At 42.8% G+C, this 22,612-nt stretch overlaps 2 protein-coding genes across 3 annotated transcripts; both read left to right on the top strand.

The window, feature by feature from the left end:
* Positions 1 to 4,414: 4,414 nt before the first annotated feature.
* map3k7cl (map3k7 C-terminal like) lies at positions 4,415 to 14,991 on the top strand. Its single transcript, XM_035179160.2, has 5 exons — positions 4,415 to 5,022; positions 5,903 to 5,984; positions 8,877 to 8,935; positions 11,295 to 11,410; positions 14,168 to 14,991. The coding sequence occupies exons 2-5, from the start codon at positions 5,909 to 5,911 to the stop codon at positions 14,349 to 14,351; spliced, it is 435 nt and encodes a 144-aa protein (XP_035035051.1). The 5' UTR covers positions 4,415 to 5,022; positions 5,903 to 5,908; the 3' UTR covers positions 14,352 to 14,991.
* Positions 14,992 to 15,961: 970 nt separating this feature from the next.
* Positions 15,962 to 22,612, top strand: bach1b (BTB and CNC homology 1, basic leucine zipper transcription factor 1 b). 2 transcript variants are annotated; one of them, XM_035179484.2, is made up of 5 exons: positions 15,962 to 16,150; positions 16,316 to 16,564; positions 17,048 to 18,388; positions 19,973 to 20,179; positions 20,274 to 22,612. In XM_035179484.2, exons 2-5 carry the CDS (start codon positions 16,325 to 16,327, stop codon positions 20,580 to 20,582), a joined length of 2,097 nt encoding a protein of 698 aa, XP_035035375.1. In that variant the 5' UTR covers positions 15,962 to 16,150; positions 16,316 to 16,324; the 3' UTR covers positions 20,583 to 22,612. The 2 variants fall into 2 exon arrangements, with proteins under 2 accessions (XP_035035375.1, XP_035035376.1); XM_035179485.2 differs by having other exon boundaries at positions 15,962 to 16,145.

The following is a 22,612-nucleotide window of genomic DNA, read 5'->3' on the forward strand; positions in this document are numbered from 1 at the left end:
GTTTTCCAGTTTGTTGTTGTTTATAGTCAGCTGGGTTGTGTGTGTGTGTGTGTGTGTGTGTGTGTGTGTGTGTGTGTGTGTGTGTGTGTGTGTGTGTGTGTGTGTGTGTGTGTGTGTGTGTGTGTGTGTGTGTGTGTGTGTGTGTGTGTGTGTGTGTGCATTCATGTGTGTTTGTTCTCTGGCAGGTAACAAAAAGTAGCTTCAGAGCCGAGTCCTGAGCCAAACTCTGGCCAGTGGAAAAAGAAAGATAAGGATGTTTCTAAGGAAAGTGAGGAACACACCTGCTGTTTTATAAACTTCAAATGCCAGCGTCACAGACATCAAACACACACACACACACACACACACACACACACACACACACACACACACACACACAGCTGCACATAAACGCCTGTGATCATGAAATAAAGTGTTCAGAAAAAGGATGACACGTGAGGACGGAAATGACAAAATAAGAAATTTATAATTCTCAGGAGGTCAAAGACAAAACACAATTTCCTCGTTCCCACTTGTTATTTTTTTCCTGGTTGCTGTTTACCAGTTTGAAAAAAGCCTGAGGCTTCTGCCACATTGAGTTTTGCTTCTCTTGAAGTTGTTGCCGTGGATGTTTAACAACTTACCTGCAGATGTCAAGCAATTCATGATTATGATGAATTATGATCACTAGATACAACGATATAAATACAACACATGCTCAATAACATGATCAATTAACAATAATTACAATTATACAACCATTTATTCATGTAGAGCTTTTATCAATGCTCATAAACCCTGAGACATAGACTAAAAATACAGAAAAACAAATAACTAGAAATATAAAAACTAGTATAGCACTCAGGAGAGCACATACATCCCTTAAATTCAATCAAGCTGCACCAAATTTCACACCGACTCGTCGATATCAGTCCTCTTAATATGCAAGATTATTTTTATCTCGATCCATGAATTATTCCTTGGGTAATTGATTAAAATGTGCCCCAAGTCGGAATGATAAAGAAACGCAAAATCCTGGCTCTGCGAGCAGACAAACAAGGCTCACAGTCCCCTTATGAAACCACTTTTAGATTCACTAGATCCTGATTTGTGTGCTCATCTTTGAATTGGATTCGCTGTGGAAGAGGAAGCCAGTGGAAAAAAAGTATAAAAAGTCAGGTTTTCATGTCTATGAAAATTTAATTACAGTTAGATTTAGATGAAAACTACATTTAACTTGTTTTGTCTGCGTTTTAAACTCAATCTCAAACAAACACATTTAAACCAGGCGCATCCTTCACCTGACAGCGGCGTGTGCAGCACTTTCACCTCCGTGGTGCAGGTAATCAGAATGAGGAATGAAAATGCTCTCGGCACAATTAGCCGTGTGCGGCAGGAATGCAAAAAGCATCCATGGCAATCATCGCCGTCTGACTCACACACACGCTACTGTGAAGTGAACGCCACTCATCAGGACCTGCAGCAGAACAATCAGCTCGACGCTCCAGCGCCCACATACACATCAAGCTGACATCAGCTTGCAGCGAAACAAGCGAATGTTGTAATGACGTTAATGTTTTCACTGACGAGTCTTACATCAGATCCACTGTGTTCAGTGCTTCATGGTAAAGTAGAAGTTTGCCCACGTTTTTCCTCAGGTTTGCTTTTGTCCACTGAACCTGACCTCGGGGTAAAAATAATGAGGAAGAAGCTCGTTGACTCTGTGCCACCTCTTACCCAACTTGTTTAATCTCTCCTCCTCCTCCTCCTCATCTCATCCCTCTCTGGGATCCTGTCCTCCTCTTACCCCTTGAGTCTTCCTCCTGCTTGCCCCATGCTCTGTCCGTGGACTGGACGTGTAGCATGTATCCTTCTGGAAAAGCATTTTGAAGCCAACAAGTCACATTTATGACTCAAATGTGCACCTTACTGAATCAGGAATTGCGATTGGATTCTGCAGATATAATTGGCCCCTGTGTGTAAATTGTGGCCCCATTTATGGCCCCTGATTCAGAAAAATCCTACTGGTCCTTCCCTGAGTTTTATGGTGAGCTAATCCACACCTGGAAATGCACAAAAACAGAGTGTGACCGTCACCAGCCTTATTAGAAACTGTACAGAGAAATGGAAAGAAATCTAAATGTCAATGAAGCACCTCAAACATTAGATCGTGATACGAATCCTCAATAATGTACCTGACCTCTGATTCTTTTCTTTTACCGGCTAAACGCGGTGACATTTCAAACGGGGGACGAGCAATAAAACATGTAAATACTTTCTAAATGACTGGAGCCGTAGGTTTGGTTGTGACATTTCCCCCGGTGGATTGTGCGCGGCGGTTTGTGTGCATCCTGAGAGAATTGGACCGAGCTTTTCTTAATCTCCTCGTGTAATGAGTTTTTCTCTTTTTGGTATTCAGATTAATTCTGGGATTGGGCTCAGTCCCATGTAATAGCGTTTGGTTGTCTCTAATCTCCTAACCCCATAATTCTTAATCAAAACCAAAGGCAGTATTTTTTTTTATTCATTATCTAATCCGTCATGAATGAGGCCATGGATTACAACTCCGACCTTGGCTTTCTGCACAGCCGAGCAGGACTCTCAGCTGCTTCCTAACCTGTGAGGACCTCACCTGAACACCACGCTGCTGCAGAACTAATAATTGTCTTCACCTGTGTTCACGTCCTTGTGCGTTTCGCCCTCAGTTTTCCTCGAAACACAGGAGTCCGCAACCTTGGCCGGAGGTGAAGGAGACGTGGTCAGAGATAAGGGGATAGTGGCATCTGTCTGTTTGCTCCGCCGGTAAGACGGTCAGAGGCTGTGATCCATACTTATTCACTCCTGGAAGAGACGGAGGAAAAGGAGATTGAGGAGGAAGGATCCAGAGAAGAAGATGAGAAACAGCTGAGGGAGTCTGTTGTTGACATCTTTAAAATGCTAAAATGGAGCATTACTGAGTTCATGTGGAGGAAAGGTCAGGAAAGCGGTGAAGAGCTAAATTTAGACGGGATTTATTTTGACCACCTTGATGCACGAACCCAGCTGCATTATAAATATATCTTGCAAAAGAAAAAAAACATATTTCTTTGTGGAATCGGTAGAATTCCTCTCAGACGTCACATTTAAATCCCTCGGACCTGTCAGGTCCTGTTCATGTGTCTCTCAACTGTAAATACGAGCACAGACGAAATCAAATCCAGACTATGACTCCAGCGTGAAAGAGTGGCAGACATGTGAGTGTGTCCCATCCATCACAATGAGATGAACAGTCTCTGGGGCTGATAAGCCAGGTCTGTGTCAACAGCCTGTCAATGAAGACAAACGAGGAGGAGGAGGACTCTTGGAAGTGCAGAGCGTAATTTATTTCTCCCTCTCTCTCTCTCTCTCAACCTCTCTCTGTGTTCCTCTGTGTCTCCCCCTCTTCTCCTGCCACCTGAGAGCCCGGCAGTAAATAATTCAGGGGGAATGCTGTCATCTGCTGGCGCGCAGGTGAAGTGGCCTCATGGATATAAAGCAACAGATCACAGCAGTAAATCAGGACATAAAAAACAACCCTGAGCAGTAACTCACAGAGCCGCAGGGGCCGGATTTACGACGCTCCTCTCTCTTTTAAAACCATCCTCACGGGCTTAAGGTCAGTTAAGCATCATTATGATGCAGTGGAGGCCCATTTTAAATTCTGCTCATAAACATTGACGTCAGCCTATAAAGAAAGATGGAAGACAGCGCGAGAGGCCAGTTTTCAAATTGAGATCATGTGAACCGTTTTTGTTGGTTTGTTGGGACACTTGGGTTAAAATGCAAATTGTTGATCTCCAATTAGAACCAGGTATCTGCGAAAGAAAAGAAAAATACCTATGTTAAGTTAAAATGCTTCAATTAGATTAAGCACCCTGAGATTTTATTTCCAACCCACAAACAATAAGAACAGAACATACACAGTGTAGCACTTGCACTGCACTGATAGGCAGTAGGAGTATTGCACAGATATATTAATTTAAACCTGAGTGAGTTGAGAATGAACACATTGTCTACAATCATACACCTTGAGGCACAAATTTTACTGGTCGGCTATAAATTGTAAGTAACTCAGTGTATAAGAAGATATATAAACTGCAAACTTTGATGTACACATGTTTAAGGGAAATCTTATAGATCTATATTCTTTAATATGTTAAAACCGTATTATAGAATTGCACAAAAAGTTTCTTGAAGTGTCATATGTGGAGTGAATGCAGTGTGCATGTTGTTTTGCTGATTTATGTTTTAATATACATAAAGTTTCATGTGAATTCAGCGGACTAGTCCCACTTTACCACTGTGTCACCTGTGTTTAGGTGGGGTCCTCCAAATGTTCGAGACACACACACATACACACACACACACACACACACACACACACACACACACACACACACCGAGTTACTCTATTTTCTTCCTCCGGAGCTATTCTAGTGTGAGACGCTCATTCTGAGCAACTGCCTCATTGCACAGCTATTGCAAATCCAAAGACCATCCCCGGCATGAGCGTGTCACTCAAAACACTGCGCCGGAGCGATGGGCATTTTTGCGGGCTAAAGTCATGTCATCCGAGACATTTAATTGGAGCCGGGCGGCCACAGGGGGACAGCGGACGGCATTCCTGCACCGCCTGCGCCCTGTTGTGTTGCCTCTCGCCGCGTGGCCGCACCAGTCCGTGTGGAGAGCACGTCCGCGTCCGTCCGTGCAAAACCTGAGCTGCTGGAGTTTCCCCCCGAGCGACACCAGTGTGTTGGACGCTTTCACTTCACGGTGGGAAAACTTCTGAGCACAAACCAGTCGAGTTGGGGTCTCCACGGGGGAGCGGAGGTCAGCTCCTGGACGACAGACTTGTGCCAACTTTGCTGGATTTGCGTAAAGGCGCAACGACCGAGAGACGACCTGCGCTTTTTCCCCCCTGAAGTGGTTCCACTGGGAATCAAACCACAACCCACTGAGGACGTAAACTGCTTCATGATTTAAAACTACTCTCAAGTTCCTGGTCCGGGTTCACAGCTGCTTCAGGTAACCGTGACCTGTTGGGCCCAATGGGTCCTTTTCACTGGATGGAACACTCTCCATCATAATGTGAATTATTATTATTATCCTCTTTCACCCTCTGATTGTGTACTTTATTTTGTCACAACACGTTTTGTTGAGTCAGAACAGCTTCATAAACTCATATTTTAACTTTTCCCAACAACAACAGAGAGAGACAACATGAAGGAAAGTGTGTGTCTGCTGGTGTAGAAGGTCACCGAGGTCCTCTGTGTGGGACTGAGGGTTTACCAGGGTTAAAGCAGACATGATATAAAAAGCTTGTACCTTTACTGGAAGAGAGGCGCCCAGAATCCAGACCTCAGAGCCTGTCTGTCAAAGCTCCCTAATTATTTAATCCCACCGCAACTCCAAGTGCATGATGGAACTGCTGTGTGTGTGTGTGTGTGTGTGTGTGTGTGTGTGTGTGTGTGTGTGTGTGGGGGTGTTTACATAGTCACATATGGGGGACTTGAGGTCAAGGTTAAGTTTGGTTAATTTTGGTTTAAGTCAAGGTTAGGCTAAGAGTTGGGTTTAGGTTAGGTCTGGATTAGAGTAAGTCTCCTGGAAATCAATGTAAATCAATGATTGATGAGTTTTGGCTGTAAATTTTCATTAAAAAGGGAAAAATCGTTTGTTCCGTCCAAGTTTAAAACCCAGAGATTTACAATCATCTAAATCCAATAAAGTCGGGAAACTATCACATTTAAGATGCTGGAAACACCTTATTTTCACGGTAGATCTCTTGAATGATTGCAAGTTTTCACTCGATCCACTAATCGTGCCGTTGTTACATCTTCACCGGTCGTTCACCAGGCTCCTGTCGATTGTGCTAACAGCTCTGTTTTGTCCCTGTGGCCTCATGAAGGGATAAATGATCACCTCAACCAGAAGAGTGTCTCCCGATAAATCTGAAGTTAGAATCGCCTTCAGCCTCGAAGAAACCTCAGGTACAGACACACACACACACACACACACACACACACACACACACACACACACACACACACACACACACACACACACACACAAACACACACACCTGCTGCGTTTCAAAAACAAGGAAACGACTCCATCTAAGTTTAGTCACCTATTACTTAATTGACCATTTAACACCTGATGCAGCGTGGAGCTCTACTCTCTCTCTCTCTCTCTCTGTGTTTCCACTATGTGAACACATGCACCACATTCTTCCCACCAAAACAGACCAGGCAGCAGACCCCCCCCCCCATACCCCTTCCCTCACACCCTATCACTGTAACCGTGATCATTCTTCTGTGCTGTAGCTCTAACAGGTGCTCCCTCTATTTCTGTTGGACCACATCACATTAACAAACAAACCGCACACACTCACACACACACACACATACACGTTTGCAGCTGTGCAGCCTCGTGAGCAAACGCACCGTTGCTACTCCAACGTGGATTAATCAATTATTCAATCAGTCAAAAATATGCACGATTCATGTTGTCCCCACACACTCACATACCCAGAGGTCTGTGGTACCTATGGTGCGAGGTGGTTTTACTGCAGTGGGGCCAGGCACTGGGACAGCAGCTGCCGCCCTGCAATGGCAGAGTCAGGTTTCCCCCGCTAATACTAACAGTGTCCCGCTGCCTGATTCACTGTTCAGCTTTTAGAACACTGGCCTATATTTATAAGCAGTTAACACTTACAGTCCTGCTCCACCCATCCTTGATCCCCCGTGTCTGTCTCCCAGGAAGTGAGACGAAGGACTGCGGTCGAAACAACACGCTCACATTTGACTCCGAGCACAGATTCGCTGAACTACTAGTGAAGCTCTGCTTTTGTTTTTGCACGTGCTCCTTATTGAATTCCTTAATCTATTGTATTGATTTTAATTTGTCCTTAAATAGCCTTTTCCCTCCTCCTTAAACATCCTCATTCACTACACATCGATTTTCATTTAAGGCTCATTTATGCTGCCTTTAGAGAAAAAGACAAAAGTCCATTTCAAACGATGTCCCTGTCCCTGCGTCCTTACGTACGTTGACATGGTTGTTTAACAGTTTTTGACAACAACAAACATGGCGACGGTGGAGGAGGTTGTGATGATGCAGCTCTTTAAAATGAGGCCTTGTAAACGTACTTACTCTCCTCGTCTCTCCTCAAAAGGTTTTGCCACTGCTAACATATTGTCGTCTCGCTTGAACTATTGGCTACGCTGCCCCCAATGATATACGGTGGTATTGCTGTTTCGTCTGTATCGTTCTGAAGAGCATAATTTCATCTCCCTAATATATCTCGTCATGCTCCAGTTCACATTCATAAATCTGAGGCACTGCAGAGGATCTGCTTTAGTTGTGACTTCCCTTGTTTTAGTTTTTCATAAAAAGAGTTCCGGCACAATGCGACCTCAACCTCCAGAGTCAAACCTCGTTCCCCAGACGATCGTGTTGTTGAGTCTTTGAAACCCATGTTCTCAGCAGGCAGACTTAGACCTGTTGCACCATCTGCGGATCATCCTCTAGTCCCTCTATGACTTCATGCCGGGCATAGTTATAACCCCACACTGTGTCAATCCCAAGCTTGGGAACTGTATTTATTCTACATCATAATTGGCCCCATGGCTGCAGGCCGGCCCGCTAATGCGCCTGCTTTTAGAAAGTTGCATCACCCCAGGATTCTCCACGTGCTCGGCCTCCCGGGGGGACATTGCTGGCGAGGAGGAGGCCGGTGCAGACAACCTGTCTGTTTCTGTCTGTCTGGCTGTCAGTGGGTCCGTCTGAATCTCTCTCTGTCCATACGTCTGGTCTGTCTGTTCCCTCTGCCCACTGTGTTTATCTGTCTGTGCCTGTATTCTCTCCCCGCGTCATGTCTTTCAATGTGACAGCTCATTACTGCCGTTCAGCAAGAGGACACGGCTCATTTATAAGTGCAGCACTGTGTTGCTATGTTGTTGTGTCATAGAAGAGGCCCCTATAGTGTTTCCTTTTGGGACGTTTTATGAGGGGGAGACAGGCATTAGAGTGACTGCCTGTAAAACAAGTCACTTGGCTGTAAATCAAAGGCTCAGAGCAAACGACTGAGAAGACGTTATGCAGCATGTTGATTCAGCAAGTGATGTAAGATAACTCTGGACCGGAAGGAATTCCTACTTTTCAGACAAACTTTCATCAGCATCCTATCTGAAAATCAACTTGCAGCTAGAGACAAAACTTTATTCATTAAAGAAACTCAGAATTTCATAGCGTCCTTCAACAGTTGCCATTGAAATGATAAATTCCAATGATCCACTGTTTTTAAATGATTCAAACTTAGATTTGACAAAATGATCCATCTTGCACAACTTGTGAGTTTCTGCAGGCTGATTGTCATTGATTACTTAGATATATAAATTTTAATCCATTAAACCATTGGTTGAAACTTCAAACTAATATACAATATATATTAATATTCTTCTTAAATGTTAATGTGTCCATAATATTTAACCAAAAATACTAAATATTCAGCATAGCTTTCAAAAAGGGAAAATTCTGTATAAAATAGTAATCAAGCAACATTAAAGTGCAGGACTTTTGCTTTAACTGTATTTGACAGTAAGAATAAGAGACTTATACTTAAGTAGAAAATATTAATATTTATTCCACCTCTGCATAAAACACAATGTATGCTCTTTGTAGAGAATACGAAATTGTTAACACAAAAACAATAAAAACAGAATTCTTAATATCCTTAACAGAATTGTTTTTGATAGTTCACACTATACATCACAGTAACATCTTTCAATAGTAGTATTCATTCAACATATAATAAATGACATTCTACATATTATTTGTTTTAAAATAATCAGACTAAGTCATGTGTTGTGTTTCAACAGATGTAAAAGATGTGGGGGACCTCGCGAAGACTTTCCCAGACCTCGAACAGCGATTACAGGTAAACAGTTACATTGGATACACAATGTGGCAGAGCAGCACAAAGGAGGAGGTGCATGATACAGAGATGATGGCAAAGAATGCTGATGAAGAAAATATTAGCATTTTACATTTTGAACATCATGTCTGGCTCTGTTTTGTGGTGTTGTTTCTTTTCTTTTTTACTGTGCAATATACTGTACAGTCACGAAAGCCAAACTTTTAAATTCCCCTCTTTTAATTTAGAGTATTTTACTGTACAAACAAGCAAACTGCCATTTAAATACGAAACTACTAATTGAAAAAATAGTTTTAGAGGAAAAGTAGCTGTAAAAATGATTAAAGATTATCAGAAAATTAAAAATAAACCTCACTGTAAAACATAAAAAGGTATAAAGCCGACATCAAGGGTTGATGATATTATTATATTGATGATTTATTGTTACTGAGTTGCTAAATAAGGAGGCGCTCGGGATCAGTTCATCCATAAATCAATGTTTTCACTGTGTGTTCTCACGCTGCTATTATTGTTGTCATTGAATTATCCTTCAGCGGGAGCCAGTGCCAGGGTCACAAAAAGTGCACGTCGGTTTAGAGTATCAAGTGGGAACAGTAGTAGGCCAGTGAATGATCGCTGCCAGACACGGTACTACTGGAAAAAGGAAAAGGGTCACATGGCTTTTGTTTCCATGTAACATTAAATACACTTCTTCATACAAGTGGTATGAATGTAAATAAGATAAGGTTTTACTTGCTGTCACATGTTTTAACAGAAGTGAGATCTGCTGCTAAGTTCGGACATTTGACAAATACCCGAGGACATTCCAAGCCACAGATTGTGCCTCTTATAGCTTCTGCTACTACAAGAGAGGAAATCCTCTTTTTAAACGTGTTTGAAAATCTTTTCTGTATTTTCCGAATCACTGAAGACATTTCTAAGCATCTAGATGAAAAAGAAATTTAACTCTGCCAATAAAACATTTTCTTGACCTTGCGAAGTGGAAGCGTTCCTACCTGTCCTTGGCAACCGGCAGGCCGCCATGTCTCCCGTCTTTGTTTTGATATAGAAACAGAATTTGGGATCCCCTCATGACACCTCTACACAGAACTGGCTGGCCCTCGTCAGCAGAAATTCGTCCGTGGCAGAACGCCACGACCAGCAATAGATCTGCTCTGAAAGACCCACGGCAAAGTTGGCCAGAGGCTTGGGCAGTGAGCTTTATAGCTCCTGTTTATAGCTGACTTTAGTTCAGGATTATCGATGTCTCAACCCACTGTCACAACCTTTGAGTACAGGAACATTACCTAACAATGAAAAAGGCCGGTTCACTTATACTGAAACATGACATTGATGAAGTGAAGAGTTGTCATGGAAACTGTCCTATCAGTAATGAAATTATTCAACACATTTTATATATAATATTCTGTCGACTTCACTTTTAACTATTAACTAAAAAAAATTTAGCAAAATCTGCTTTTACAGCGTATTTATGAAATATTAGTAGATGACAGTATCGTCTGCATATAATTGAATATGATAGATAAAGCATCACAGCATCTGTGGGAGGTAATTAAAAAAAACAGAGAACAACAGTGGTCCAAAATATGAACCTTGCGGGACACGTAAGGAAGTATATTCATTAAAATATGAGAACAGGTCAATTCAAAGAAATCGTGAACTGCAGACAGAGCTGTTAGTTGAAGGAATTGGTAATTATATAAGAATCATTTACAATTTCATTACTTACTCTATAGTGGAGCATTTGGTGGATCTATTGATTTTACTATTGATTATCTTTCAAAATTGTTTAGTGTTATTCAAGTCATTAGCTAAATAGTCTTAACGATTATAGATTTAACATTTCTTTTTTCGGTTGTGTATTTATTTATTTTCTAAGTCTTTATATGCCTCACAATCTGTTGTAGAGAGATTTCCTTGTTTAAAGAGACTTATAAGACCATTAATTAAGTGATTGTCTACCTGTTGTCCACTTTTTCTGTGAAACACTTTTGTAATTGCATAATTTTTCCTTTTTTATTTTATGACTTATGACTGTAAATAGGCCAATTTTCTACAACACAGCATATTTACATCTTGTATATTATACTGATGGTCATTAAGGTGCATAGTTCCCATCGAAGAATTAAAAGAAATTGAAGTCCTCTTGTATAAAAGGTATGAGATGAAACCTGTGCCAATTTATGTCGATTAAATGTTAGTGTTTAAACTGTCAAATAGGTTTTTTAATCGATAATGAATGATAATTGCTGTTAGAGTCACACAGAATACGATCTCAAGAGTAACTGTTGCTTGTGTGATGTTTTTCTCAGCAGCTTGAAATGAATCTGAACTAACTCCACATGTGTTCGACCTCTTGCAGCCAGTTCCCCCCTGCGGGTCTCGGAGAGAGAGTGTCCAGGTGCACAAGGAGCACTGCAGGATGGCCAGAGAGTTCCACCAGGTCAAACATGAGATGTCCCTGCTGGAGGACCGCAAGTAAGACCCCACATGAAGTCACTTCTATGTTGTTCATTCTGGTCCATAAACCCTTTTGTTAAAATTCAGATCAGAGGTTTTTGTGTTAGAGTCATGTCAGGGTCACAGCTCCCACCAGCAGAAACACTGGCACTGGGTGGCACAGTGGTAAAGTGGCTCGTACTTGTCAGTTTCCTCAGCGTGCTCCAGCTTCCTCCCACAATCCAAAGAGATACAGCTTCGGCTTGAGTTAATTGGCCACTTTAAATTGCCCTTGTGTGGTGTGTATCCCACCTCTCGGCCAACTGGGATTGGCTCCAGCCTCCCATGACCCTCGATGGATAAGCAGTATAGATAATGGACAGATGAAGAGCTACTGGTTTGTCGAGGCCAGTCATTAGAAAACTTAATTTTTAGATGCTTAAATGTCCTTAATTGACAATTAGATAAAAGTAATTCAAGGAAAAAAAATTATAATGTACCATTATAATAAATCTAATGTATGATTGGAAATCAAACTTACAAGGTTTAGGGGTTATGGTTAAATTCCCATTAAAGCCACCTGAGCTTTGGCCACTAGATGGCACTTGGCCGTTTACAGCCTCAGAAAATAAACCTTCAACCTTCAATAAACCTATTTTAGCAGTGATTGCATGAGACCTGTGTGTGTGTGTGTGTGTGTGTGTGTGTGTGTGTGTGTGTGTGTGTGTGTGTAAAACACTCACAGAGCACACTGTCCCCTGTGTCCTCAGCAGCTGTGGGTAGTCTTAGCAGATGGATTTTCAAAGCCTTTTACTGTTACCCTACCACCACACCTACACACACACACACACACACACACACACACACATCAAACACACACACACACACACACACACACACACACACACACACACACACACACACACACACACACACACACACACACACACACACTACTTGGCAGTTCCTAAAAAGAGAACAGCAGGCCGACTGATGGGATGAGTGTAGCCTTGGGTTTAGATAAGAACACAATGAGTCAGACCTGTGCAACCCCTTGAATCCGGGCCCACTGAAACACACACACACCCTTTCAGAAAGTTTAGATACAACTAGACACTATGGGGGCAAAACCACAACCTGCTCGTATTCCATTACTAAGTGGAACTTCTCATTAATACTTTTCCATAGAGCGTGAATATTTTTGTGTTGGTCATCCTCCAACAGCAACATGCATGACACAATGAAAGTTTTACTTCCTGTATTTTATGAGGAAGAGAACTCACAGAGAGAAAACGGACATTTCAGACACTTGCATGTGTGGCAAGGATGACAAAACGAAATTTGACAAAATTCACTCACAGTATCAAACAAGAAACACAAAGCAGCATTCATCAGAAACTTTAACTCACATTCATAAATGTCATGAAAGTGAAAGTTATGACACCAACAACAAAAATAACAAAAATGGGTTGGGTTTTTAAAAAGTTGGTCATAGTGGAATAATGGAGTTTTAGAAAAACCCTCTTCAGTGTATTTATAGAAACATTAACTCAAGACTGGAAATTAACCTAATGTTTTTAAGCCTTTTAGCATCACACACAAGAAATAAACTTAGAGTGAAAGAGTTAAGTGGGATTGAGGTTTCATTTTGGTGACATGTGGGTGTCACGGGGGTGGTGTGGTAATTTGTTGTAACTTTTTACTTTGAAAATACATTTGTATATATTTATCAGATTCAGGGTCAATTCTCTGTTTTGAAGAATTAGTTTGAGCTGATCTCTTCCCACTTGTCACATAAACATGCACATGTACAGACGCACACCCACATTACAGTATGTGCTGTTTCTAAAAGAGGAGAAAATCACATCCTCCTGTATCTGAGTCTCTCGTTATTCACTTTAAATCACACTGTGTCTGTGACTGCAGTCAAAAACTCATGGTTAAAAATAACCTGTACTCAATTACAGCAGGAAACGATTTTGAAACCTTTCACAATATGTCCTTGTGTTTAGTATTAGATAATAAATAAGGTTATCCACATCAAATCAGACTAAATTATTCTGATTGGATAATAGTAGGGAAATATGTAATAACTGAATGTAGAGTCACGACATGGAGACACATAGACTCCATCAAATAATTATGTCTTCATTTATTTGTTCATACTGTCAATTGTCAACGATTTACTTTCAGTTAAATTATACAGAAGTCTGTAAAATATAGTGATGTTGTGGTTGGTCAGCGTCGGCTCAAGAATATTTTTGTGGCTCTTAAATCATTATAATAAACAATAAAAGGTGTTTATTCTCCGGGAGAACAATAAATCTGTCGACAGTTCTACACAAAGAGAACCTACACCGCAGCTGTTTTACATTAGACAACATGGTTATGATTTGGATTTTTCCTTAAAACCAACAGATCATATTTCCTTATAAACAGGCAACAACTTGTGGTGAAACTCTATTTGACCCTGACCACCAAACCCCCCACTGACTTATTTCATAGTGGATAACTTTGTTGAAAACAAACCAACAGGGTTTTTTCTCATCTCAGCTATCCCTCCATGTTTGCATTGTTGACATAGTTCTTTAGGTTTCTGTGGTTTCCTTCTATTGTCTAGAAACACAACAGCTGTAATTTCCTCATAGGTATGAATGTGCGTGACCATCATCCTTTATTCTGAAGTGGGAACCTGTTATTAGTGTTTCCCTATACTTTTTTGAATGCATTTTGATCATTTTCTTGAAGGCATGTAAGAACCTGCTCCTAAAATCTCGGTCTCCCTCGTCCATGTAGGCGCAAGTTGCTGGCGGAGCTGGTGGAGGACGAGAAGGTCGCCGTGGAGATTGCCCGTCTCGAGGAGGAGTTCCAGCGTCTGACGGAGGAGAACCGCAACTTGGTGACTGTCCACAACGAGCGCGCGCAGCAGCTGGAGAGGCTCTGCCTGTCTGACCGAACCAGTCGCGACTCCTCCTCGTGACCCCTGACCTCTGCAGCACCTGAGACCCACGCGGGGCGTCCAGCTGACACCGGGGCCAGGGAACCAACCAGAACCAGAAATAAAGGCTCAGGCTGTAGCCCTCGTTCTAGACGACGGCGGTCTGTGAATCAGTTAATTACACAGACAGACGCCGTGTTTGTTCATGTCTGAGTCATTTGTTTGAACCGCAGATGTACTGTCATCATCAGTGTGAAGGTGTTAGAGTGAATCTACCGAGCTACGACACGAGCCCGTCTTCCCGAGTGCACTGTGTTGTTGTTATGTGATGTTCAGGGAACCTTGGCTGGTAAATTCACAATGTCAGCTGCTGTGAACGTGACCAGATCTGTGTGCTACCTGTCTCAGGTCCTGTGGAGACTCAGATCTCTTACCTGAGGTCTGGATGTGGTCCAAACGTTGTGTGATTCCCCCTGTACCTGCCTGTCGGGTTCTTGTTATGGTAAAACAGAAAATGATTTATCTGGGAATTGTAGCCTAATTGTGAGGAGCAGCACTGTTGATTGTTAGGAGTTGTACATTTTATTTCCATGTAGTGTGTCTCACTCACCTGTAGAAGGGGAAGTACACAGCAACTGTTGCTTTTTGTCCTCGACTAATAATAAAATGCATTTTATTTTAACACCAGCGTCGGTTCCTTCCTGTAGTTTCATTTCTCCAGGCTGCCGCTGTTGTGTTTTGGAGAGGTTGTGTCGCTTACTTGGAATAAGGAACTAGATTGTGGGTTTTTTTCAAGAGGAGATTAGCTCATTCGGGAATTATGAAACAGTCATCTGATAAACTGGCTTCAGCCCGGCTTCCTTTTTTCCTCATTCAAGACATGTGACACTGGCCACATCAGTGCTTCCTATCAATGGTTATTCTGCTGTGTTTTACTGCCTGGGAGCCCAGTGCTGTTTATTTTTACAAAGTTTTTATCGTGCACTTTCCCTGTCAGTATTAATGTCGTCATCCCAGCACAGATATTTCATACCTGACACTTTAAAAGCCACAAAATGTTTAAAGTCAGAGAGGACGAATCTTCAAATGACGTTAGGGTGCGTGTTTGTGCTCTTTTACAGCCGTTAACCTATCATACCTCTATGCTCTTATTTTGACGGCTTGAGCTCACATGAAGATTTACGACTTCCAGCAAAGAAAACAACACACAAAATGAAATGACAGGAACCTTTAATCTCCTTCTCTGTTTGATTCATTTTTCACACAACCTGAGTAAATCCCTGCTAATCTGAATCTAAAAGACCTTCCCAGTTCATGATCCTGTCCAAACACGGGGTTAATATCCGATAACCTTAATCTCTGGAATTGTGTTCGTGGTAAATCTACTTAAAGTTTTTTCTTTTTCCTGGGAAGGGCCTTGTTACTTCACCCCCCTGGATCCAAGGGTGGGATTGGTATGGACGGGAAAACCTGCTTGCTCATCCTTTATCAGCAAGACTGCGTGAGTCAGCGTTTGCTCTGTTCCACCCAGAGCTGTTGCAACACACACACACACACACACACACACACACACACACACACACACACACACACACACACACACACACACACACACACACACACACACACACACACACACACATACTCCCTCCCTCTCACATACTCACACACAGTGACATATGACTGAGTCAAGCTCAGTTTTTACTTTGTAAGTGAGTTGAGATGAGGCTTTCTGGGAAGCGTAGTCTGGTTGGACGACATTCCTTTGAGAAATAAGCATGTGTGCTCAACTTTCTCTACCACTCTGCTTGGATATATGTGAATAAAGTCAGCTGTGTAAGGTAGGCACGTTTTTGTTGCTATTTTCATTTATATCTTATTAAGTATGTGTCCTGATAGAGAATTAGTGGTGATATGAATGTGTGTGTGTGTGTGTGTGTGTGTGTGTGTGTGTGTGTGTGTGTGTGTGTGTGTGTGTGTGTGTGTGTGTGTGTGTGTACATACAGACATCCCTAATGGCCATGTCTGCTCCCCGGGCGTCCGTGTTTACCTTTGAGTCGACGGTGCATTCCTCCCATGTGCTGCGCTGCCTTGATGACCAGCGTCGCCGGGACGTGATGTGTGATGTGACCGTGGTGGTGGAGGGTCAGAGCTTCAGGGCCCACCGCTCGGTGCTGGCCTCCTGCAGCGAGTACTTCACGCACAGGATCTCCTCCCTGACGCAGCATGGAGCCGTACTCACTCTGCCACAGGAGGTGAGACGTCAGCTCATGGCTCCACACAGGAGGATAGATGGATGAATACAAAAAAAGTAAACGAGGCAGCGATGTAGCCACAGGTTTTGGATTTCTAGAGCCACCTAAGTCAGCATATTGGATTTTGCTATTTTGCTATTATAAGAAAGACATTTTTGATCTAAAAATCTCTTTCTTTAATTTGTTTTCCACAAAACTGATTCATGAGAATAGGCTGATGATTCATTCATGAGCTTCTTTAAATAAAGGGAACAAGAAAAACTAGATTTCCTGGTCACATGTGAAGTATTTATAACTGAAACTGTAGCAGTCCTACAATGCTGGGCTTCATTTTGTAGATGAATAGCTCTATTTTCACATCTGGACTGTATTCTGTGCATTGTTATCTGCCTGAAAATAATATAAGATGACCTGCTTCTATCCATGACTGTGAATCAAGTAAAATCAAGGATAGACTGTAATGTAATGTGTCCTCTCTGACAGGTGACAGCTGCTGGTTTTGAGCCCTTGCTGAAGTTTGCCTACACGTCCAAACTCCTCTTTGGCAAAGACAATGTCTTAGAAATACGCAACTCATCCTCCGTCCTCGGTTTCAGAGACCTGGACGAGGCCTGCTTTGAATTCCTCCTCCCTAAGTTCTTCTCCAGCACCAAGGGCTCTGCCCTGTGTCCTAGAAAGACCTGTTGCAAGAAGAAGAGGCAGTTATCAAAGACAGGCAGCTGCACAGACTCTGACGCCGTGTTGTTGGAAGAGAAAGAAGTAAAACCAGTTGATTACTCACCCTCTCAGCAGGAAGTGGCTCGGCCCTGCGAGAAATCAGAGGGCAGCAAACTGGGAAGTCAGAAAAGTACAGCCACCCTTGCTGCTGCGGCTGAGGGGGCAAATGACGGCTTCATGCGATGTCCAAAGTATCGCAAGTTCCAGCTGGCTTGTGGGAAGGGTGCTTGTGCTGCAGAGAAAAGACTAACACCAGCCATCAGGGATGAGTGCGGCCTGTCCTGCTCACCTTGTTCCAGCAGCGCGAACAGCAAGAATGAAACTGAACGAACAAATCCTGCCAGACTCAGGGACAACGGAGCTGATCAGCGACGGACAACTGAAATACATGAAAAGACAATAGATGTGGGCAGTGGGGAGGCTGAGAAAAACACAAATGAAAGAGAGGGTGACATTATGAAGATGGAGGAAGAGATGGAGCAAGCCGCTAGGGTCAGCTCTCGGGATAGATCTAGTGTCGAAGCAGTCTCCGTGGGGGAAAGCACAAGGCTGGCTGAGAGGTCACCAGGGTTAATATTGCACCATTGCCCGCTGAGGGCCTCAGCTGAGGCCCCCGTGATTACAAGGTCACAGGGGCAGGAGAGGTTCGTCATGGACCTTAAAGACGACAACAAAACAAGGGAGTCTGGTGGAGAAGAGCCAGTGTCCATCCTTCAAAGGGCAGAAGAACAGGCAGAAACTGAGGGGGAAAGGGGAATCATGGACAGAGCGACCCTGCCAGCGAACAATACCAGAGAGGGGAGCCCCGTGGGGTCTGATGAGGGCTCGTCGGACCCTGACGCAGGAAGATCTTCCAACACAGGGAGCGGACAGCTGCAGGCCACATCTGAGAATTGGGTGAAGCTTCACGTCAACCTCAGCTCCAGCAGCTCGGACTGCCCCTTCCTCCAAGATCTGGACCAGAGCAAATGTTTATGGAAGGGAGCGGGGCTGTCGGAGTGCGCGTCCCACTCGGGGGTATCATCCCTGAACTCGGGGGAGGACGGAGACTCGGAGACGGAAACGGAGGGAGACAGCGAGGCCTACACGAGAGAGAGGGCCAGACAGGTGAGCGGCTGTGAAGCAAGTCTGCTGAGGCTCTACTGTAAAAAAGCTCACGCTGAATGAATGAACCTGCGGCTTTAAGCATCAGTGAATTCACCCTACTTGTAGATTACACTACTCTGTTTGTTAAAGATAAGAGTTTTCAGGTACATTATATCAGATTGTTTGCATTCACGTCACAGAAAGTAAAATCGCTATGGTGCCACGTTAATGATTCACCAATGGTGATAATGATGTGTGTGTGTGTGTGTGTGTGTGTGTTGTGACCCTGAGCATGTGTCTTGCTAATTGGTCCAGAGTCCAACTCAGCTGAGTTTGACGCCTCAGCCCGATGAGTTAGCAGGCGACACAAACAACAACTCTGGGTGAATTTGCTCACGCCACCGTCCAGACTCTTATTCCCCGTTTGTCCGAAAAAGTGCCACCGCACTGCGGCGGGTCTGCAGACACTGAGTTGAGGTCGTTTCGGTGCAAACAGTGGTTTTATTTACACAAGATAAAAACACGGCATGATTTATACTGCTCCTATAAACTGGTGAGTGCACGTTTCCTGTCACACGTTAGCAGCGGCGGCAATAACCCAGCACCCGACCTCTGCTTTTAAAAGTTAACTCGCTTTCTGAGTTAATTCATTAACCACTCGGTAAAAATATAACTATCTGAACTCGTCTGACTTTTGCGTTGCTTTAAAAACAATTATCCAGCTCTGCTCGGATGTTTGACAATTTTCCATTAGCAGAAATCAACTAGGTCAATTTTTCATTTATTTAGATTGAAGAAACAATGATTTGCTTAGTTTTATTAATTTACACATTTATAAAAGAATAAGAATCCAAAGATGCCTCCAGGGGCTTGAAAAGTGACATTCTCCAAATGACAGGAAACAGGTAACAACATTGAATATGCAAACGATGTGTCACAGTAAAAGAAAATACATAGTTTTACATATAGTACTTTGGCAAAAACATATCTCATATAAACTCATGTAAAAGTACAATGAATCAGAGACATTGAAAACACATCTCTAGTTCCTTAGTATACACAAACATGTCAGCAGACTAGGAATGATTTGGTTCAAAATTCTCATCGATAAAAGAGAAAATTAATACACAAAATGGACATCACGCTGTTTACACAATATCAAGAATATTTATTTTATTTTATTATGTTTATTTTCAGGTACAGTGCATATTGATAACACAACTGAAAATATGCCAGATTTAGCCCAGAGGCTAATTCTAATCTGTGGTCCCTGGTCAGGTGTAAAGCTGGAAGCATGAAATCAAATAACAACCAGTTACGTGTCATGATGTAGTTTATATGGAAATCATTTGATATTATGAGTATTTCTTATTTTTTCTTTAGTGCCTTTCAAAACCAGAGTTACAAGGTGCATCACAATATAAAATATAAGATCATGCTTTGTAATGCAAGAAAAATAACAAACTACAAACATCCATAGACTCTTAACATGTCATCTACAGCACGACGTCATATAAAACGATATTCTGTGACTCTGCCCCTTCACTGATGTCGATACTCTCACTGTTGGAGAATCTGTGTAAACGTTCTTCCCTGCTTCCTCAGGTGCAGTTGCCTTTCTCTGTGGACTGCATTGTGAATCTGAGCAGAAATGAGTTCCAGCAGCTGCTGAAGCAACAGGTCTTCACGCAGGAGCAGCTCGAGTTTGTCCACGACATGAGACGCCGCAGCAAGAACCGCCTGGCGGCCCAACGCTGCCGCAAGAGGAAGCTAGACTGCATACACAATCTGCAGTGTGAGATCAACAAGCTGGTATGAATCTTCTTTTAAATCTCGAATTCATTTGCAGATTCTCGTTTGCAGACATGTTAATAAGAGTGTGTGTGTGTGTTTGTGTGTGTCACAGAAGACGGAGAGGGAGAAACTGATGGTGGAGAAGAGCCATCTGAGCCAGATGAAGGTGACAGCACGTCACAGCGTGTCTGTGTTGTGTCACAGGGTCTGCAGCGAAGCCCACCTGCAGCCGGAGCAGCTCCAGGTGTTGGCCAAGTACATGCCTCCAGACTGCCCCCTGACCTCCCTCTTCCCCCACATAGACGCTCTCCTCTCACAGTCCGGGTTGCCGCTCCAGCCCCCGGCGTCTGAGGAGGACTGGTGTCGCTCCGGCAGGGACACGGTCACAGGAGACGGCACAAATATCCACCACAGACACTGAACGTCCACATTTAACTCATAGGTTCATGGAGCTGGAGCTATTAGATTGAACCAAAGGTATATTACCGTGGACTGTGGACTGACAAGTGGCTGCAGGATAAAACAATCACATACGTGATCATAATATGATAAGACGTGAGATAAGTGCATTTATAACGACAAGGGCGGCACACAGCTAACGCTACCATTTTGTTTCAAACCTATATCAAGAGGTTAGGAATTCATTCCTGGTGTCCAAAACCATTCAAGTTACTTTTTTCCCCGACTCTTTATTCAGGGGTGTTGTCTTTAAGTGTGAGAGAAGGACTCATTCATCCAGAATTTGCGACGCTCTCACTCAAAACCCGGTGCTGGCCCTCGAATAGACCCTGCTTGTGCTCGAACTGTGCACTTGCTCTCGGATATTTTGTTGTGCTAGGTGTAGTCAGTAACTCTGAGCACAAGCAGCGGCTATTTGAGTGTGAGCGTAGGCTTCTGAGTGAGAGCATTGCAGAATCTGAACGTGAAATCAATAAGTCCTGCTCTTTATACCTCCCCCTTGGATAAAAATAGGAAAATAGTTATGAAGCATTGATGACCGCCTGTAGCGACTGGTCCCAGCATTGCAAATGACTCACTGAATACAATTCGGTCTGTTTTCTGTTGAGAATAATGACGATTTTTGGCTCTGAAACGATCACAGCTTTATAAATATAAATCAAGTGGGAACAGTGCGTGTTTATGATTCAATGCTTGATTACCTCAGGACGACAAAATCATGTGTGTGTGTACTTTTATTGTTTTTTGGTACAGTTTGATACAGCAGCCTGCACGGCACAGTGTTGGTTCCGCCGTCATTATGTCGACCACACAACCAGACATCTGAACAAAAGGACTCGTCATATTCACCCTCTGGTCGTACGTCTGACTCTCGTGTGTTTTCGGACAGTCACTGTGGTCGGCTGAGGAGGGACGACCACAGTGACACAGCTCCTTCTAGTCTTTAGAGCTCTGATCAACGAAAACACATTTTAAATGGCTTTAAAGGAGACATATGATGCACAGTTTCTTTCCTCTAGTGTGTTATAGGTGTATGTACAAGTTAAAGTTAAAAAGTACATGCCCAACATTTGCATGATGCGCACGTTGCTGCCTCCTATAAAAGTCCGACATGTTGAGGTCTTAAGCTAAAGAAGCTCAAATCAAGTGTTTCAGACAGAGGCTGAAAAGAGGAGCTGCAGCAATGGACAATATTAGGAAAGTGATGTGTTTTCTGCACATTAGAGCATTTAAACATTTTCAAGTACAAATTAAAATTATGAACCTGAATATGAGCAGAATATGTCTCCTTTAAATTGGTGTGTAAAGGGAAAAAGTTGCCGCCCAGTGTGTCTGTCATTGTGTTGTGGCGACTGACCTCCTCTCTTTTTATTAGATTGAATCATTGCCGGTTATTTGATCAAAATCCTCCCACTGACGGATGCAGTACGAGCAGATTGTGTCTTTTTTATTGTGTCTCCTGTTGCCGACGATCAACAACACAATTGTTTGTTTGGTGCGTCCCAATAATTACCCAATTTTCTACAGCTCTTTCTGTTCTTCTCTCCCGGCTCGTAGTAAATCTTTGACACTTATGACAACTTGATACCAGGCTTCACTGTATTGTATGTGCACACTGTATATTTATTGATTTACAACAGTCATCCCAATGCAGCTGCTCTTACAATGACGAGAGTAAAGTATGAAGTTGATACTGTACGTGCAGAAAATGAGAAGATGCCGATTAAGCATATGATATTTTTCCAGGATCATGGATTCTTAATGTGTTTATTGATGGTGGCTAACAACATATTTCTCTCACACACCAAGTCAAAGTCATGCTTGATAACACTGGTGCTTACTGCCCTCTAGTGTTAATAGACTGAGCTGTATGGATGTGTACCACAGGATATGTTGCTTCTACTCATGAAGGAACATGACTGTGCAGAAGGATTCCTTATATTTTTATTATAAGATAAATGTTAATAAAATAATCAACATTAAAATGGAAAA

This window comes from Hippoglossus stenolepis, chromosome 15 (genome assembly GCF_022539355.2).
Source record: "Hippoglossus stenolepis isolate QCI-W04-F060 chromosome 15, HSTE1.2, whole genome shotgun sequence".
NCBI lineage: Eukaryota > Metazoa > Chordata > Actinopteri > Pleuronectiformes > Pleuronectidae > Hippoglossus > Hippoglossus stenolepis.

Bases quoted from the DNA above. Each gene is read 5' to 3' on its own strand.
- bach1b (XM_035179484.2), top strand. From the start codon at position 16,325: ATGGCCATGTCTGCTCCCCGGGCGTCCGTGTTTACCTTTGAGTCGACG. The intron at 16,565-17,047 runs GTGAGACGTCAG...CCTCTCTGACAG, and splicing joins TACTCACTCTGCCACAGGAG to GTGACAGCTGCTGGTTTTGA. The intron at 18,389-19,972 runs GTGAGCGGCTGT...CTGCTTCCTCAG, and splicing joins CGAGAGAGAGGGCCAGACAG to GTGCAGTTGCCTTTCTCTGT.
- map3k7cl (XM_035179160.2), top strand. From the start codon at position 5,909: ATGATCACCTCAACCAGAAGAGTGTCTCCCGATAAATCTGAAGTTAGA. The intron at 5,985-8,876 runs GTACAGACACAC...GTGTTTCAACAG, and splicing joins CAGCCTCGAAGAAACCTCAG to ATGTAAAAGATGTGGGGGAC. The intron at 8,936-11,294 runs GTAAACAGTTAC...GACCTCTTGCAG, and splicing joins ACCTCGAACAGCGATTACAG to CCAGTTCCCCCCTGCGGGTC.